Source organism: Megascapheus bottae, chromosome 28 (genome assembly GCF_031878675.1).
Source record: "Megascapheus bottae isolate mThoBot1 chromosome 28, mThoBot2.hap1, whole genome shotgun sequence".
Taxonomy (NCBI): domain Eukaryota; kingdom Metazoa; phylum Chordata; class Mammalia; order Rodentia; family Geomyidae; genus Megascapheus; species Megascapheus bottae.
In genome coordinates, this window is record NC_143536.1 from 2,089,191 (window position 1) to 2,102,529 (window position 13,339).

General features: G+C 68.7%; 1 protein-coding gene across 1 annotated transcript in view; it reads right to left on the reverse strand.

The window, feature by feature from the left end:
* Tmem132b (transmembrane protein 132B) overlaps positions 1-9,902 on the reverse strand; it is a 101,851-nt gene extending 91,949 nt beyond the window's left edge. Inside the window, exon 1 of the mRNA XM_090319891.1 lies at positions 9,788-9,902. Coding sequence (XP_090176017.1) covers positions 9,788-9,854 — 67 coding nt within the window. The 5' untranslated portion in view covers positions 9,855-9,902. The remainder of the gene's footprint in view (positions 1-9,787) is intronic.
* Between the last annotated feature and the right edge of the window lie 3,437 nt (positions 9,903-13,339).

Genomic DNA, 13,339 nt, shown 5'->3' on the forward strand with positions numbered 1-13,339 from the left:
GCCAAGCGTGACCGCACCGCGTGGCTAGGAAGAAAAGCAACCCAGAGGAAGGGGTGGGGAGGCTCTGCTCTCACACCAGCAGAGGAGCCCACTGGCACCACGAAAGCCCTGCATGGGGGACCGGGGTGGAGAGGGACCTCCCCTCCTCCACAGGAGCCCATCCTCATAACAGCACCTGGACAAAGCCCCCAGCAGGCCACTGTGATGCCTCTGGGGACTGACAGCCTACCAGCCTCAGCTCTTCTGGGCTCTCCTAGCCCCACACCCCCCCACGATCATTTATAGGAGACTCCCCACCGTCCACCTGATGGAGACTGAGCAGCCAGCCTCCGCTTTCCTCCTCCTCTCTTGTCCCTGAGACTCTCACCACCTCTGCTGACCCTGCTTTCTAGACAGAAGCAGCATTCTGGGCAGGCAGACCCTTCTCCCCGCAGAGGCACCGTCCTCATCAAATCTATGTTGCAAACAGGGATGGTTGCGTGGACACAGGGGCCCTGGCCCTCAGAGAACACCATGTGGCAGGGGCACGTGGAGGGGTCCAGGTGCAGCCCAGGTGAGGGACAGGAAGAGAAGGGAGACCAGGACGGTGACAGTCACACAGAGACTTTTGTGTGACCCTAACTGGATCATGTCAGCAATACTTGGTCCCTGCATTTGAGGTCCCCCATGAACAGGTGTGTGGATGAGGATAATTTCTGGAACATTGTTGATAGAAGGAAGGGGACACATTAGAACCTCTCCCATCAGCAGCCTGGCAGATGGAGTCTGTGCTGTCTGACAGCCTTCGAGGTATGAAGCAGCCAGAAAGGCAATGGAAAAATAAGCGCACATGGGCCAGAAGTGGCCCACCTGGCGCGCCTAAGGACCCGGGTCCGACTCCTCGGTACCCCAAATACATGGAAAAGACGCACACAAATGTCCACTGTGCACTCAGACCCCTCAGCTTACTCAGGTCCAGGACGGAAACCCAGCGCGGTGGTGCGGAGCGGCTCCCACCTGGGACCCCTGCAGCCAGCTCACCAGGCAGCTCGGAGCCGGCCAGGGCGGGAAAGGCGGCGGACAGGGAGGAGCCGGCGCAGGGGATGGTTCACGCCGGGGGCGCCGGCCTCGTGCGCAAGCGCCGAGGGAGAGGCGAGGGCCCCGAGTTCAAGCCCTGGTGTGCACGCTCGTTACGGACACGCGCGTGTGCCCGCACGCACGAGCACACACACACGGGGACGCACGAGCACACACCGCCGTGGGCCTCCCCGAGGCCGGGCGGCGCTGTGCCCGCGCGTGGAGCCGCGGGGTCCTGCCGAGCGCGCCCACGACGCCAGGCGGCGACCGCCACGCGCCACTGCTCGGCGCGAGGAAGGCGAGGAGCGCGGCCTCGGGGACGCGAGGTCCCCGCGTGCATGCGCGCATGCGCGGCCCCGCCCCCCGCCCGGGCCCAGCGCTTATTGGCCAAGCCACCGGCATGGGACCAGCGCCGCCCACTCCGGGAGGCAGGCGTGCGTTGATTGGTGGGAAGGCAGCGGCGAGCCCGCCCCGGGGGAAGAGGAAGGGAAGGGGAAGGGGGAGGGGGAGGGGGAGGAGGAAGAGGGGGAGGAGGGGGAGGAGCCGCCCCAGCTCCGCGCACCCAGCTCCGCGCACCCAGCTCCGCGCACCGCACCGCAGGGCACCCCACCCCACGCCGCCTGGGAACCCACCGGGGGTGGGGCGGGGCGGGCTCGCCGGAGCCTCCTTCCCAGCCTTCCCGCCCCTCCTCCCCTAGCCGAGCATCGGTGAGGCCAGGGGTTCGGGTCACCCCAAGTCCAGCAGCCAGCGCAGGGTCTCCACTGGGCCGGAGCCGCCCAGAGCCCCCGGGAGAAGACCGGGCGGGCGGCCGCGGGGCCCCGCCCACCCCACGGCGCCACGGCCCCGCCCACCCCACTGAGCCACAGCCCCGCCCACCCCACGGCCCCGCCCACCCCCGTGGCCCGCCACTCCCCGGCTGTGACCCAAGGGCGGCCTCCAGGGCAGGCAGGATGAGTCCACCGCCATCTCCTGGAGGAGGGGACCAGAGGCTCCAACCCGCCGGCGGGCGCCCAGCCTGCGGTGTCCTCCCGGCCTGCGGGTGTCCCGGCCTGCGGTGTCCTCCCGGCCTGCGGGTGTCCCGGCCTGCGGCGTCCTCCCGGCCTGCGGGCGTCCTCCTGGCCTCGGTATCCTCCTAGCCTGCAGGCATTCTCCCGGCCTGCGGGCATCCTCCCTGCCTGCAGCGTCCTCCCGGCCTGCGGTGTCCCGGCCTGCAGCATCCTCCCAGCCTGCGGGCACCCTCCCGGCCTGCGGCGTCCTCCCGGCCTGCGGTGCCCCGGCCTGCGGCGTCCTCCCGGCCTGCGGTGCCCTGGCCTGCGGCGTCCTCCCAGCCTGCCGTGTCCCGGCCTGCAGCGTCCGCCCGGCCTGCGGGCGTCCTCCCTGCCTGCGGCGTCCTCCCGGCCTACGGTGTCCCGGCCTGCGGTGTCCCGGCCTGCAGCGTCCGCCAGGCCTGCGGGCGTCCTCCCTGCCTGCGGTGTCCCGGCCTGCGGGCGTCCTCCCGGCCTGCGGGTGTCCCGGCCTGCGGTGTCCCGGCCTGCGGCGTCCTCCCGGCCTGCGGTGTCCCGGCCTGCGGGCGTCCTCCCGGCCTGCGGGTGTCCCGGCCTGCGGGCGTCCTCCCGGCCTGCGGTGTCCCGGCCTGTGGCGTCCTCCCGGCCTGCGGCGTCCTCCCGGCCTGCGGTGTCCCGGCCTGCGGGCGTCCTCCCGGCCTGCGGGTGTCCTGGCCTGCGGCGTCCTCCCGGCCTGCGGTGTCCTCCCGGCCTGCGGTGCCCCAGCCTGCGGCGTCCTCCCGGCCTGCAGGCATCCTCCCGGCCTCGGTATCCTCCTAGCCTGCGGCGTCCTCCCGGCCTGCGGTGCCCCGGCCTGCGGCGTCCTCCCGGCCTGCAGTGCCCCGGCCTGCGGCGTCCTCCCGGCCTGCAGTGCCCCGGCCTGCGGCGTCCTCCCGGCCTGCGGTGTCCCGGCCTGCGGGCGTCCTCCCGGCCTGCGGCGTCCTCCCGGCCTGCGGGTGTCCTCCCGGCCTGCGGCGTCCTCCCGGCCTGCGGGTGTCCCGGCCTGCGGTGTCCCGGCCTGCGGCGTCCTCCCGGCCTGCGGGTGTCCCGGCCTGCGGTGCCCCGGCCTGCGGCGTCCTCCCGGCCTGCGGCGTCCTCCCGGCCTGCGGTGCCCCGGCCTGCGGCGTCCTCCCGGCCTACGGCGTCCTCCCGGCCTGCGGGTGTCCAGGCCTGCGGCGTCCTCCCGGCCTGCGGTGTCCTCCCGGCCTGCGGTGCCCCAGCCTGCGGCGTCCTCCCGGCCTGCGGGCGTCCTCCCGGCCTCGGTATCCTCCCAGCCTGCAGGCGTCCTCCCAGCCTGCGGTGCCCCAGCCTGCAGGCGGCCTCCCGGCCTGCGGTGCCCCGGCCTTCGGGCGTCCTCCCGGCCTCGGTATCCTCCCAGCCTGCGGGCGTCCTCCCGGCCTGCGGGCGTCCTCCCGGCCTGTGGGTGTCCCGGCCTGCCGGTGCCCTCCCAGCCTGTCTAGCCTATCCAGAACAGCTTGGGGAAACAACTCTGGCCCGGAGATGAGGTGCGGGCCTGACCAGTACAACATTCCCAGTCCCTTCTCGACCCGGAGTAAGGGGTCAGCCTGAGTCTAGATTAGTCCAGTACCGGCCAGTCCTGGGTGGCTGCGGGAGGGTTAGAAAAGAGGTGTTTGACTTCTGTGGACCACTGGACAGGATGCAGGGAGAGTCTGAGAGCTAAGCTCACAGAGAAAAGACAACTAATAGATCCCGGAGAGAGTAGAAGCTCCATCAGCAGAGCATGAGCCTCTGGATCCAGCCATGCCTGAAGCCATCGTCCCAGGAACCTCTCTGCCCAGAGGGAACACCGTCTCAAGTAGCGGCTTGCTTTTGCATTTGGCACATTGCCTCTGTGGGAATGGGCATAGAGCTCAGTGTCACAGAGGTAACTGCATCCACCTTTACAACAGCACAGCAGGGAAAGCACACGGGGCTTGGCAAGGTGACACACACCCGCCACCCCACTGTGCGGGGTGTGGACACAGGAGGGTCCAGCAAGGCTGGCCACACACGCAGAACCCTGCCCAGCAAATACAAGGCCCTACGTTCAAACTTCAGTACTGCCAAGGAAAAGGCAAGGAAGGCCAGGAAAGCATTCCATGGATGGATGGAGGGGGGGGGAGGAGTCGTTGTGCAAAGAACCCAGGGCCTTCTTCAGCAGCCCCCAGCAGCTCCCCACAAGGGGTCTCCAGAGCTGTGAGCCGCAGAGCTTTGCCTGCAGAGCAAAAAATAACTTGCACACATATGCTACTATTTTTAAAATGTTACATAAATGCTACTGTAATTACCAAAACCCACACATTCACAAGCAGCACTGAATTGATGGCGACTTTCGATCAATATGTTTTTCTTTTTCAACCAAGAGATACCAAGCCCACCGTTCTCATTTGTCTCTGAAGTTACAAGGAGGCCCTCGCTCTGGGCCACACCAGGAAGCAGTCATGAACACACACACTGGAAGACAAGACCTGCACAGCTGAAGGCCACTCTGAAGGCTTCAACTGGGAAGCCACATGCGCAATCTCCAACAAGCTTCCTTAAGGGATGTGTGAACACACAGGCATGGCTGTGTTCTGATAAAACTTTATTAACAAAATAAGCTGGGTGGGGGCCGGGAGTTTGGCCTAGTGGTTAAAGTGCTTGCCTAGCATGCACAAAGACCGGGTTCGATTCCTCGCTACCACATACATAGAAAAAAAGCTGGAAGTGGTGCTGAGGCTCAAGTGGTAGAGCTCTAGCCTTGAGAAAGTCCAAAGACAGTGCTCAGATCCTGAGCTCAAGCCCAGGACTGGCAAAAAAAAAATAATAATAATAATAATAATAATAAGCTGGGTGAGGAGGCTGAGATCTGAGGATCAAGGTTCAAAGCCAGCCCAGACACAAAGTCCACAAGACTCTTATCCCCAATTAACCACTAGAAAACCGGAAGTGGCACTGTGGCTCAAGGGGTAGGGTGGTGGCCTTGAGCTGAAGAGCTCAGGGACAGCACCCAGGCCCAGACTTCAAGACTCATGACCGACAAAAAAAAAGTCATTAACAAAGACGAGTGGAGAGCCCTGGTTTGGTCCGTGATGCCGCTGAGCTTCAAAAGTATAGAAGACAAGTCGGTGGCTTGTGGCATTTCCACAGCCCTCACAGGCCAGGGAAGTGATGGGCGCTTTGACCACACCTACAGTCCCCGCTACTCAGGAAGCTGAGGTCTGTGTCCGGCCCAGGCAGGACAGTGCATGAGATTCATCTCCAATTACCCGGCAAAAAGCTGGAAGTGAAGCTGTAGCTCAAGTGGCAAAGCACCAGCACTGCCTTGAGCAGAGAAAGCTAAGTGACAGGCCTGGCCTGGAGGTCAGCCCAGCCTCGCTGGCCTCCTTGCTGCCCTTAGTCCTCTCATTCCTACCTAGGGCCTTTTTACTTTTGGTCGGCCATGGAACTTGAACTCTGAGCCTGGGAGCTGTCCCCGAGCCCTTCAGCTCAAGGCTACCGCCCTATCCTTGAGCCACAGTGCTACTTCCAGTTTTCTGGTGATTATTTGGAGATAAGAGTCTCAGGCCCGGGCTGGATTTGAACCCCAGTCCTCAGATCTCAGCCTCCTGGGTAGCTTGGATTATAGGAGTGAGCCACAGCGCCTGGCCTGGCCTCAGGGCCTTTGTATTTGCTGTCCTCTGCCACCTGAAATGCTTTTCCCCAGACAGCCAAGCTAGATTCCTCTTCAGGTCTTGGTTAAGTGTCAGATGCCAGCCATCACCAATGCTTGCTCCCCACTTCAGTGTTCCCCAAGCACACGTGCTCAGTGTCTTCTACCTAATGCCAGCTGCCAAGGACAGGAGCCACATCCGCCCTGACACTGACATCCAGGCATGGGCAGTGACCATCACAGCAAGAACATGGAGACCACTCAGTCCCCTTCACCAGACCAGCGTGAGGACGAGACAGCCTGAAAACCTTTCCAGGAAAAAATTCAGCAGGAAACAAGGGTCAGGGCCTGCCTTACACACGGGAAAACTGAGTTTTGGAGAAGTCAAAGGGCTAGGCTGACATTGTCTAGGTCTCCCAGATTCTTATCAGAACCCCAAATCTGGATCATGATCATTTCTGCAAGTAGCAAGAAATCCACAGCCAGACAGAGTCCCGACTGGGGTGGGAGAGCCCAGCCTGGCATTGCCTCTGCCAAGAATCAAAACTGTCCACGGAGGCCAGCACCACTTTTCTGTCAATGCACCTGTGGGGACAAGGGAGAAGCGTCCTCCCCGCCCTCCAGCCTACCTTCCAGGGCAGCCCACGCCCTCCCCGGGGCCCTCCTGCTGCCCAGAGGGCCTGGCCGCTTTGGCCAACCCAAGGACGGAGCATGCAGGAGCTGCAGACACAAGCTGTATGCTTCTCGTGACCATGGGCTGCCGAGGGCAGTACAGCCCTGGACCCTCCTAGGCCCTGCACCGCAAACCCCAAAGCTCAAACATTAGGAGCTGCTCCTCAATAGGTTAATTCAAGTAAATGCTACAAGATGCCCAGCTCCCCAAGCCCAGGGAAAAGTGGACACCACAGCCTCTGTGGTAAAATGCTGAGAGTCAAATTGGACTCCATTGATTTTTTTATGTAACCATTTTGGGGCTGGAGCACAGGAGAGGTGATTGATCAGCCCAGGAGCTGGGCATGGGGGAAGGGGAGGAGTGCCCAGCACCCAGGCCGCCCGAGGGTCTGCACAAGGAAGTCCAGTGCCCGGGACCTGGCTCCTCCCACCCCTTCCCCTGCAGAAGGACACTGGGCGGGAAGCTGTACAACCGAGCCTGGGTGAAAGGAGTGACACCAGCCTCCAGCTCTCAATTTCCTTGGGCCTGGAATGACTGCTTGTCAGGGCACCTGTGTCTCCCAATGAGACAGACCTGCAGGGTGGATGGATGGATGGATGGATGGATGGACGGACTGGCTGGTCTCTCCTCCAAGCCTAGAGAACCTTGAAAGATTCACTCTCCTCTCATGGCCCTTTTTGATCTTCTGAGTCTCAGATAAGGAAAGCGTCCACTCCAAAAAGTCTTCCTGGACCAACCCAAACCACCCATCTACACTGCCAGGGCTACCAGGGCCTGTGAGGATAGTGAGATGTCAGTCTGACCCCTGGCTTGCCCTGTGAGCTCATCTAGGGTCTCAGGTGCACGGCATCCTGGTTGGATTGGCAAGCAGGGAAACTGAGTCTGGGCTCCAGGACTGGGGGAGGGGGAGGCAGGCCACCTCTGCTGTTGTCTCATGGTGTGCGGTGTAGCACACCCCGCCCCTCCGTGGCCCATCTGGACGTGGGCTCCTGCCTCGATCTACAGCTGCCAACCACCCAGCCAGTCCTGCAGGACATGCCAGCCACTCCGGGCAGATGGATCGTCGTGGGCCACACCGGGGAGACGGCAGAAGCTCTCCGTGCCCCTCTACACTGGGGTCTCCCAGGCCCGGTCCCCGCTCCCCTTCCCTCCCCCTCCCCTCATGGCGTGATCTCCTCCCCATCTTTCTAGCTGACCTAGGCAGCTTCCCCGGGTCCGTGCCCTGGACGGTCCTGGGGAAAGTGCCAGGATGGGCCGGGCCCCGCGTGGCCACGCAGGGGAGAAGGTGCGGGGGACGGGGTGGAGGGCGGGCAGAGCCAAAGGACACATCCAGGAACCCAGGCTTCCGCCAGACTTCCCCAAAACCTGGGACCTGGGACCTGGGACCTGCCCACCCAGGGATCTGCCCACCCACCCCAGGATCCACGCGGGGTCTCCCCATCCCGGGATCCGCGCGCATCCCTATCCCAAGATCCACGCGGGGTCTCCCCATCCCAGGATCCACGCGGATCCCCCATCCAGGCTCCACGCGCGTCCCCATCCCGGATCCACGCAGGTCCCCAATCCCGGGATCCGCGCGCATCCCCATCCTGGGCTCCACGCGCGCCTCCCATCCAGGGTCCACGCGCGTCCCCATCCCGGGTCCACGCGGGGTCTCCCCATCCCGGGTCCACGCGCGTTCCCCATCCCGGGTCCACGCGGGGTCTCCCCATCCCGGGTCCACGCGCGTCCCCCATCCGGGCTCCACGCAGAAGCCGGCTGGCCCCCTCCACGCGCTGCGTTACCGCGGGTCGCGGGGCCGGAGCGGGCCACGGCTGGGCGCTCCGCTCCACTGGGGGCGAGCTCGCCCACGCCACGCCACACACGCGGGCACGGGGCTGGGAGCCAGGCGTGGCGCCCCTGCCCCGCAGCCAGCGAGCCGGCCGGCGCCCGTGGGCAGAGCCGCGCCGGCGCCCGCGTGCTCCCAGCCGCGGGTGTGCGCGGGCTCCGCGGAGAACAGCCCCATATGGCCGCGCACTCGCGAGCGCGGCGCCAAGTCCGCCCCCCGCGTTCCCTCCCGTGGATGCTACCCACGCGGGAAGGGGCCGCCCCGCCCGGGGCTCGCCCACCCAGGAAAGCGGACCCCCGTGGAGACACAGGACGGCCCCAGAACCCGAGGGCCTGCGTCTGGGGACCGGGTCTCAGCCGTCCCGGGAAGGGGCGGCCATCACCACCAACGCCCCCTGCCCACGCCCCACGGCAGGGGAAGGCAGCGCTGCAACGCCCGGCCCGGCAGGCGGCCGGGGTCCGGGGGAGGCGGCGAGCCGGGCGGCGCGCAGGCCGGGGACTGCGCCTCCGGAGACCCACCCGGGCCGTGGGCGCGGGAGCTCGGCCGGCGCCCGTGCAGGCTCCAGGCGCGGCCCCCGCGAGCGGGGGAGCCTCCAGGTGCGCCCCGGCTCCGCGGCGCGGCGGCGGCCTGGGGTCACTCCGGGGCATGGGGAGGAGGACGCGGCTGGCCGCGGCCGGCAGCGCGGTGCGGACGGCAGGCGCCCCGGACGTGGAGGAGGAAAAGTTAAAGTTGCCTGCGTTCCACATCATGTCTGCAAGCCTGCGTCGACTCCTGGAGAACGGGAAGAAGTGCTCTCCAGAAAAAGCTCCTCCGGGGGGGTCCCCAAGAGGCTCGCGCCCCCGGGGTGACCCCCGCCCCCTTGGCGGGGGAGGGGAGGCGCCTTCGCTGGGAATTCGCCGCGACCTCCCCGGGGCCGGGCACGCCTGGCTTCCCCTTCCCCGGGCGTCACTGTCCGCGCCAGCCGGCGGCCCCGGGCTCCGGACGCCGCCCAGCCCCGGCACCGCCACAGTCCTGGCACCGCCACAGTCCGGGCGGCCCTGAGCCCCCGGCTGCCCGGCCAGCCTGGGGTCGGGCGCGGGGGCGCCGCATCTGCCGGCGGCGGGCGGGGGGGAGGCCCGGGCCTGGCCGGGGAGGGGGGGTCTTTGCGAGGCTGAAGGCAAGGGCGCAACGGGGCGCGAGGAGGGCGCGAGGAAGGACTGCGGACGGACGAGACCACACTGGCCGGGCGGCCTCAAGGCCCCGCAGGTGTCCTGGGAACGGGCTCCGCGGTACCGGAGGCCGAGCGGGGAACGGGCTGGGGAGGGGGAGGCCGGGGCGGGAGGGGCCCGGCCGCGGGGCGCGCGCCCCCCAACCCCCGCCCCAGAGGCCGAGCGAGCCCCAGGGTGCCCCCGCGCGCCCGGAAAGGACCCGCAGGACGGCAGGGGGTCGGGCGGACGGGGGTCTCGCCGCGGATGTCTGGGGTCCCCGGTGGTCCCCAGATCTACCCAGGACTTGAGACGCAGGGAGCCAACTTGCGAGCGGCGGCGGGGTCGGGGACAGGGTCCGGGGCGCGTTACCTGGGCACCGGAGAGCAGTCAGCGCCAGCAGGAGCCCGAGCGGCGGCGCCCGGCCGGGGGGCGGCATGGTCCTCGGCGCCCGGCGGCGCGGTGCGGGGCCGCTCCTCTGCGCGCCCGGTCCGCTCCGGCCCGGCCCGCGGTTCCGGGGAACGAGACCCCGCGCCTAGGGCCGGGTGCCAGGCATGGCGAGCTCCCAGCGCGCCGCTCCTCCCCAGACGCAGGCGCCGGGGCCGGCGGCGCCTCCGCGCGCTCTCCCGGGCTGGGCCGTGCGCGCCCGGCGAGCCGGGGCCGGGCTCAGCGCCGCGCGCCCTCGCCCGCCGCCCCGCACTTGGCCCGGGCTGCGCGGCCCCCGCCGCCGCCAGCACCGCGGCTCCCGCGCCCCAGCGCCCGTCCCATCTCGGCCGCGCCGCCACCTCTGCCAGCGCCAGCTGCCGGCCGCCCTCCAGCCAGCCAGCGAGTGAGCGAGCGCCGCGGGGAGGGCGGGCGGGCGGGGAGCGGGGCGGGCGGGGGCGGGGCCACGCAGGGGGCGGAGGCGGCGGGGGGGGGCCGCGGGGGGGGCGGGCGCGGGCCGGGGTCTCGAGCGCACGCGGAGCGCGCCGCGGCGTCCGGGGCGGCCGCGAGGTCGGGGTAGGTCGGCGGCACGCGGACGGCCGCGCGAGGCGGGGCGGGCCGGGCGCCGTCCATCTCGGGCGTCCACCGGGGCGAGGCGCCGTCCCGGCACTGGGAGGCCGGGCCCGCTCCCCGCTTCTCCCCGCGGGGTCCCGCGGCGTCCCGGGACGACTTCACGACCTCCCCGCGGCGTCGGAGGCGGGGGACCGGCACACACAAAACCCCCTCCGCCCGTCGGAGGACCCCGGCGGGGCGGGGCGGCGGCGCCCAGCCTGGACCGCGGCCACCCACGCCCTCCACACGCGCCCCGAGCTCCCGTCCGGGGCTTCGCGGGGAGAAAGGACAAGTGGGCCAAAGTCTCCCGAACCCGAGACCGACGTGGGGAGGACCCGGGCTGAGTGCCGCTCTGCCCCCGCGGGACGCTGCCCCGCCCGGGACTCTGCGCCCCCCCCCCCCGTCCCCGGACGCTGCCCCGCCCGGGCTCCGGAGGAGAACCAGAAACGAGGCCCCGACCCGGCCCCGGGCCCAGGCCGCGTCTGAAGAGCCTGATCCCCCCGGGGAGCCCCGGAGAGCAGCCGGGCACCTCGCCCGCACCCTCCTCCCGGGCAGAGCCAGGGACTCCGAGGAGGGGGCGACGCCTCGCCGAGAGGAGCCCCTTCTGCGTGCAGGGGCTGTAGGAGGGGATGGGGCGGCTCCCCCTCCCCCCTCCGCCCCTGTGCAGGCTGGGGGAGAGAGGGTCTGCCCTCCCCCGCTCGCCCTCCTCGGGGAGGAGGGTCTCCGCCTATTCAGCCCGGGTGGAGCCTGGGGTACAAACCGTGCGGGCTCTGGAAGGTTGAGATCGGGCCCCGCGCCCGGCCGCCCCCAAAGCCCGCACCCCCCATTTCACGGGGGGAAACTGAGGCTGGGTGAGTCCCCCACGTGCTGCAAGTGTGGGCCCGGACCCGCGGCGTCCCGACCTCCGGCCCCCCAGCCCCAACACGCTGCCGCACCCAGCCTCTGTGCGGCCCGGCCCCTCCGCCACAGCCCCGCCCACCTCCTGCGGCCCCGCCCCTCCACTCACGGCTCCGCCCACCTCCATGCGGCCCGGCCCCTCCGTGAAGCCCCGCCCCTCTCCACAGCCCCGCCCACCTCCGCTCGGCCCCGCCCCCCCACCCGCCTGTGTGCGGCCCGGCCCCTCCGCCACAGCCCCGCCCACCTCCGCTCGGCCCCGCCCCTCTGCGCGGCTCCGCCCACAGCCCCGCAGGATGCCCGCAGCTCGGCGGTTCCCGGAGCCCCGCCCGCAGTTCCGCCCCACGCCTGCTGCTCGCTGCGTGGAACGCCGTCGCCATCTCGCGGTCGTGGCGGTCACTGCAGGCCTCCCGCGCCCCCGGCAGGGCCGGCAGGCGCTCAGCGGCCCGGTCCTGGGGTCGCTGCTCGTGCAGACCCGTCCTGACCAGCCGCACCGCCCGACCCAGAACAAGACTGGCCTTCCAGAGACGGCGGCGCAGCCTCCGGGCCCCGGGGCTTCCGATCGCGGGCCGCTGCCGGCCGGACGGTGTGAACCCCCGGCCAAGAGCCCCGCCCTGCACGGCCCAGCTGCAGAGAAGCAGGCCGCGGGGCAGCGACGCCACGAAGGCCTCCCGGGCCTCTCCCCTGGCCTCTCCCCGGCCTCCCGGGCCTCCCCCGGTCCTCTTCCCGGCCTCCCCGGGCCTCCCCGGGTCCTCTCCCTGGACCTCTCCCCGGCCTCCCGGGCCTCCCCGGGTCCTCTCCCTGGACCTCTCCCCGGCCTCCCGGGCCTCCCCGGTCCTCTTCCCGGCCTCCCCGGGCCTCCCCGGGTCCTCTCCCTGGACCTCTCCCCGAGCCTCCCCGGGCCTCCCCCGGTCCTCTCCCCGGCCTCCCGGGCCTCCCCGGGCCTCCCCTGGTCCTCTTCCCGGCCTCTCCCCGGGCCTCCCCCGGTCCTCTCCCTGGTCCTCTCCCCGGCCTCTTTCCGGGCCTCCCCCGGGCCTCCCCGGTCCTCTCCCTGGCGTCTTCCTGGCCTCTCCTGGGCCTCCCCGGGCCTCTCTCCAGGCCTCCCCCGGGCCTCCCCCGGGCCTTCCCCGGCCTCTTCCCGGGCCTCCCCCGGGCCTCCCCGGCCTCTCCCCGGCCTCCCCGGTCCTCTCCCTGGCCTCTCCTGGGCCTCCCCGGGCCTCTCTCCAGGCCTCTCCCGGGCCGCCCTCATCCCTCCTAGCAGAAGACTCGGGCAGGTCCCGCATCCACAGCCCATGTGGAGCCTGCTCAGCAGGAGGGGCCGTGCAGGTGACATTTGAGGAGCAAAACATTCCGGGAGCACAGCAGAGGCCCGAGGCAGAGCAGGACCCTGACCCCAGGAGAAAAGTAGCTCCAGTCCCTCCAGGGCCTCCCCTTCCACGGGTCTCCCCTCTCCCAAGTGCTGGAGCCCCCTGAGAGTCCTCTTCCTCCAGCCGCCATGTGCACTCCTGCCCCAGGGCCCTCACACAAGACATTCCCCCTTCCTTCCAGGTGTCACCTGACTGGGACCTTCCCATCTGTTCAACTTCTCAACACAACACCTCCTCTCAGCCCTTTGCAGTGATCTGTGCACCCACTCGCCTCAGAAATGTGGCCCAGCCAAGACTCAAGAGACATCCACAGCTACAATGACTGGGAAATTCCGCCAGCACCAGTGGCCGTTTTTATTTCTTAGGAAGGGGAAAGGGGAATAATTCACAGAAAAATGAAAATCTTAAGCAAAAGGGAGACACATTTGCATAACAACAGACATCTGATGTGTAATCTAACCCATCTCCAAAGTGAAATACAAGCTCGATAACCTGGTGCAGCCGAGCCCCAAAACTGGGCTCCGCCACCCAGGCACAGACAGGGGGCACCTGCCCCCACATCAGTGCCGCCCCCACCCGTGCCTGCCCTCTAGAACCCACCTAGAACACATCTGCACACTGCGGCTTC